At 36.5% G+C, this 5738-nt stretch overlaps 1 protein-coding gene across 2 annotated transcripts; it reads right to left on the bottom strand.

The window, feature by feature from the left end:
• Positions 1-729: 729 nt before the first annotated feature.
• On the bottom strand, positions 730-5181 carry LOC105129731 (uncharacterized). Of its 2 annotated transcripts, XM_011031925.1 has the most exons (6): positions 4828-5181; positions 3601-4720; positions 2291-2370; positions 1632-1896; positions 1236-1521; positions 730-1197 (listed from the first exon to the last, which is right to left on the bottom strand). In XM_011031925.1, exons 2-5 carry the CDS (start codon positions 4373-4375, stop codon positions 1262-1264), a joined length of 1380 nt encoding a protein of 459 aa, XP_011030227.1. In that variant the 5' UTR covers positions 4376-4720; positions 4828-5181; the 3' UTR covers positions 730-1197; positions 1236-1261. The 2 variants fall into 2 exon arrangements, with proteins under 2 accessions (XP_011030227.1, XP_011030226.1); XM_011031924.1 differs by having other exon boundaries at positions 730-1521; positions 4828-5180.
• Between the last annotated feature and the right edge of the window lie 557 nt (positions 5182-5738).

Raw genomic sequence — 5738 nt, 5'->3', positions numbered from 1 at the left:
TATTCTCACAGCAGCAGCAACGGTGATTTTCTTCTCCAAGCCAAGGTCCTCAAAAAAACCATAGTCATTAAACCTAGATGGCCTGAGAGGTCGATCTAAAATTTGATTAACTTGATCTAAAATTTAATTAACTTGATAACTAGATTGGTCCAATAAAATAAAAGACTGTTACAAACAAAAAAAATAAAACTTAATAAAATCTATTTATTTTTTAAAATCTTTGAAATAATATTTTATACTTCATTATTTATAATTTATATTCACATTAATTGTTTTTTAATTTTTTTAATAAAATTTTAAATATTATTTTTAATTTTTAATTTTTTTATATATAAAATATTAGAATTTTAAATATTATTTTTAATTTTTTCAATTTAATTTGAATCAACCTGTACATCTCAGATCAACCATATAACCTGAAACGAGCTTCCTGACTAGGTTCGATAATTGCAAGAAAAACATAAACGAAATGTCGCCAGACAAAAAAAGTAAAACCCGATTCTACCCTTGGATCCCACCGTTTTTTCGTTGGCGCAATAAAGCATCATTGAAAGAAAGAAACCAGAACCCGAAACTACCCCTGCCAACACATAAGCCAAGGACGATCTTGGGAGCACACTGTAATGGTCCACAGTGAAAGCACTCGAGAATAACAATAAATCGAACAGGAAGGGGAAAATAGAAAAACACTGTGGGCTTGCACGGCGTTAGTGTTAGGTTATAAGGCGGTAGTACAAACTCTCAACATAAACAAATTTATAACGATGAATGTTATACCTGTGCAGTGTGTTACAAAGATTACAAAAGATACTGCCATTAACAACATGGTCGTATAAGAAACAGAAAAGGCTCGCCGAAGAACTCTTGTCTATTATCCAGATTGAAAAGAAAAAAAAAATCGTGTGCTTCTACCATATTCCCATTTCTGAGCCAGGGTCAACGATATCATTGACAATTGTTAATCTGCAGAGTGCATTTCCGATTATCATGGAATGAACACATGCAGACATCTCAGTTAATAGAGGAAATAGCTAAACTTAACTGCCCTCATTTTCGTCCAAGCTCCTGATCATCGTAAAGAAAGGCAAGAGTAATTCAAGAATCAAGGAAACAAACAGATCCAAGCCCCGCGCGCAAGAAGTTTTCCTTGGGGACATGTATCTTCAGGTGTGAACATAAATTCCGCAACAGGAAACAAGTTGGTACTGAAGAGAACGTGTACCGCAATTCTATCATCACCCTCTTCCTTTGGCTTGCTCTCTCAAAGGCGAACATAACTGCCTCTCTCTTTAACTGGAAGAGTTCTCTTGAGAAAAGATCTCCTGTTGAGAGACCAGCTTCTTTTCAAAGCAATCATTCGTCGCCAGGCAGCTATACGGCTGTAAAGAGCTGGGAAAAGGAAGCATAGAAGCACGAGAACTAGCACTCCCACACAGACAAACATCACATTGCGGAAACCAGCTTTCACCTCTGGGTTCTTTTGCTCTGTCCATGGAACTCCTCCCACATTCATGCCAAAGACTGTTATGAGTTTCCAAAAATGATTGCAGTATCAGATGATGCTTCTAACATTTATCCAAGGTGTGACTATGACCAAAAAAAAAAACGATAAGCAGGAGAGAAACGTTTACCTCCAGTAATGATTGACAATGGGAGGAATATTATTGAAAGGAACGAGAGATAGTACAATTTCTTGTTTATTTGCTCAGCCTGCCAGCTATCCAGACCAGCCTGAATTGCCGTGACACGATTTGATATAAACCCCACATTCTCTTTTAGCCTCCTTAGCCTTCCAATTAACTCTTCTAGGGAGTTTATGTCTTCACTGGAAAACCATTTTTTTGAAGAACATTTTTCTTTTACTCGTGGAAATACTTGCTCCCCATGAGCAATCACCTGAGTTCAGTTAAAATACAAGGTTTAATGCATGTGTTTCGATTTTATATTTTCCAAATATCCTAGAAACGATCCAAAATATCAATTTCTAGGATGCGTTCCTGTACACCATGCAGAGATGATGCCATTGGTATAAAATTAAAGCACTTGAAAACCATTATGGTCACTGGCCAACTGCAGTGGTTTAAACTTTTATGATACAGACCCCTAAAAGAATTCAACGATACAATACCAAACAAGGACTTCAAGCTTCATGCATTCTGCTGTTGGAGTAGAGTGGTCTTTGCACCTTATCCAGACTGATTTTGTGAGACCATTACTCAAAAACCTACTTATGTGGCAATGTCCCTAGCAACTTATCTTTACAAGAAACCAAACAGGGTGGACAAACTACCTGCAATATACGTTGAAGATTAAGATGCATTTTGGGAAATCTTCTATCATCAAGCATCTGTTTCTTCAGTGCAAAACCTCCTGCAGTATACCATCAAAACACCACACACTTTCCATTCAAAAGAAATCATGTACCAAACAGAAAGGACATCAAATTTGAGTTTCAGGACAAATAGTAAAAGGAATGCATTCTTTGCTAAAGATAAGAGGCATGTAGCTGTTTCTGATCATGTTTTCTTGAGTACTTTGATGGTCCATAGACATGCTGATTTATCATATATTTTCAAACAATCCAGACTTTCATGCAGACTCCCCCCCCCCCCCCCAAAAAAAAAAAAAATGGAGTTTGGCAAGAATAACATCCTGGGCATCAAGCAATACTTTTGACAATAAAAATCTATTTTAAGGTAACAGTGAGATTCCATCACGTATTCGAAAGGACTTTATGTTTCAAAAAATTAGGCACAGCAATCGACATGCCACATGAAGAAGGATAACTGTCCCTAGACAATTGTCTGGGACATGATAACCAAATTTACTATACCTGGCCTCTTATTTAGATCCATCAATGTGGAAAAAAGTTGACTTTCTTTTTTTTCAAACTGCAAATTGTTTCTCATATTATCAGAGAAGCTTGCCACATAGTATTTTAGCATATTTAGCACATTTAGCAACAAGCTTCCCCTTTCACAAGTGAATCTGGCAATGCTTTGATGACCTTCTACCATGTGCAAAAAATGTTCTTGTAAGCCAACATATCGAATATCAGTTCAGCATGACACCAGAAATAACAACACATCATGCATTCCAAGTTGCAAACTGCAGTTGGTAAGATTCACTGTTTAATAGGTGATATATCCAATAAAATTTAATTTCAATACTGATAGAGAAAAACCATAAGTTTGCAAATGCAGGATTAATCCTGTGAAATTTCATTTCAACACAGTGCTTTTTCGACAAGTTTTGATATCTCTATTTGTCATTTGTTTGCTACATTTTGTAAGAAGGGCAGAATCTAAGAGGCTGCAATTTTCCAGAATTATAACAGAAGTAACACGTCCAAACAAGGATGCACAACTACTAAATAAACATATGGCATAAAGTGCATATATAAATAACCTTCCAGATAAATTAAAAAAGTTACCACTCTAGGGTCACTAGAAATATGAAGCATCTTCATCTTCAGCAACAAAACTAAAAGTGTTTAACTCAAAATAAATCTAAATGGTAAGTGTAGAACAACAAAAAAAAAATAAGGCAACCTTGATTCTGTAACATGGACCGTAAGCTGTCATTATATAGGAATTTTACCTTTGTCTAATTCGAGCTCCACAGAGTCTAGTTCCATCTCAAATTTGGTGGTAATATCTTGAAGGTGGTCAAGATGGGTGTCGATAATGTGAACAACAAGATTTGAGACAGATTCCGGCACGGGATTATCAGCCTCCTCTGAGTGGTTCATTGTTAATAAAAACTCAAGAACATGCTCTCTAATCACAATCCCGTTTCCTTCATTTTGATCCCCTCCATGATGTGAGGGAGTCCCACCACTTGAAAGGGTCTCCACACTAGGGATCTGAGAGAGAAGGGATTCACTTGTTGGCGAGAAACCCAATCTTGGAACCCGTCCTAGTGACACGGTAATCACCGAATTCTCAGTAACTCTAGCAGCTAATCTAAATGTATAATTGCTAGTTGGAGGACCAGGAGAATTAACTCTGAACACAAGTGCTCCATCAACATGACTACAGAAGGGTCCATTGCTAACTAGTGACAGAATATCTTGGAGTTTCAAAGGAGGGCAAAGAATGTCAATGAGGCTTTGTGCAAAGAGCGATAGCTTCTGATTAATTTTTGGAAGCTCTACGTGGTACCAACAGAACTCATTTTCTTTAGGTTCTGCAAAATCCCAATCTTTGTTGTAATACTTTCCCTTGCCATCAAATATATAGGCTTTCTGTCTCACCATACCTGATAAACGGGGGCGGTAGAGAGGGGTACCCCCGAGAGGTGTATCCTCCTTGAGGTCTTCGTCGATCTCCCCTGCCTCCCCGTTCCCAACAGTCTCGTCCCTATCTGGATGCATAACGTTTTAGCTATCTATGAATATCAAATCCAAAATGTAGCACGCATATAACTCAAGTCAATCCAGCCCAAAAACTTGCTAAGTCAACTTTGCTAACATATGAATATGAGATCAACATCAAAATCCTTCTTCAATGGTCAAATCACAAGAATAGACATAAAAGCTCCTTAATTGCTCCAATATCAGAGCTGAAGAAGGCGACACTGAACCGAATCAAAATCACTTAAGACTGCCTCAATAGAAGTCGGAACCAGGAACCTAACAGAATTCTTCGCAAAATATGCAACAAACAAGTTATCCGCACCTATAAGCCTCTAACGCTCCAAATTGTCTGCTCATCAAACCCTGAAACAAGGAATACAAATCCCCAATCTTCAAGCTTACACTCAATCCCAAAAAGACAAAATGGGAAATATAATCCTAATTAAACACAAAGAAAGGAGTTATTTTACCTCATTGAAAAGATTGAAACTTTGCGGAGGAATGGCCTCAATAAGAAAAACCCAGATCAAGAATCCTCAAAGGCCACCAAAGATCAGCAAAAAGAGAGCAAATAAACCCAAAAGTCCTCTTTCGGTCTTTGGTTCAACAATAAACAACCAGACAAACCGTATTGAATTGTTCAAACAGGATGCAAAAAAAAAGGGTCACTTTTCAAGAATAATTTGAAAGGACAGAAAAAGTCCAGAGATCATAAGACATGGAGGGCACAAACACGTATACGTGTTGTTGCAGGTTCTGCAGCATCGAGGAAACTTCCTTGGATATTTTAAATAATTTTACTTCAAAACAATAATATACAGACCAAAACTGTCATGTTTACCACATTAAAATATCTTCACGTTGTTGGTCAAAAAAACCAAAAAAAAAAAAAAAATCAATTTCATCCACTTCCTATTTTTTCAGTTGAAAAAATTGTAGTCATTTTGCAGTCTAGTGTTCACTGTCACCCGTCATAGGAATGGAATGATAGCAATTTGCAGGTTCGTATTTCGTCCAGAAAAGGTAGAACAGATTTACCACGTCTGGATAACAATTTGAATTACCAGAGTTCATTGGATTTTTGGCTCTTGCCTTTTCTATAAGGAATTTATGTTATTTAAATTTTTTAAAAAATTAAGAAAATGTGGACAGAGACTCGTTGAAATTCATTGTTGTATTGTAATGATATTTTTGTACAAAATGGTAAAAGCCAACGAAGTGCTCGAGAGCAAAATAATATTTTGCTGAGGTTCTAACTCTGTTTTGCTCGCCTTTTTTTCCTGTAAAATGACTTCATTATTTTTTAAAAGCAAAAAATATTAACCTTTTGTTCGTGGTTTTTTATTCTTTTTAATTTTTTCAAAACAGTAAAGTGATTTAA

This window comes from Populus euphratica, unplaced genomic scaffold (genome assembly GCF_000495115.2).
Source record: "Populus euphratica unplaced genomic scaffold, PopEup_1.0 scaffold34.1, whole genome shotgun sequence".
Classification (NCBI taxonomy): Eukaryota; Viridiplantae; Streptophyta; class Magnoliopsida; order Malpighiales; family Salicaceae; genus Populus; species Populus euphratica.
Note: the sequence above shows the minus strand (reverse complement) of the source record. Positions and strands in the feature narration are given on the sequence as shown.

What these genes read in the sequence shown, in the direction of transcription:
- LOC105129731 (XM_011031925.1), bottom strand. Translation starts at nt 4,375, where the DNA reads ATGCATCCAGATAGGGACGAGACTGTTGGGAACGGGGAGGCAGGGGAG. An exon ending in ATCTTCAACGTATATTGCAG is followed by an intron (nt 1,897 to 2,290) that starts GTAGTTTGTCCA and finishes AACTGAACTCAG; the next exon opens with GTGATTGCTCATGGGGAGCA. An exon ending in ATTGTCAATCATTACTGGAG is followed by an intron (nt 1,522 to 1,631) that starts GTAAACGTTTCT and finishes AACTCATAACAG; the next exon opens with TCTTTGGCATGAATGTGGGA.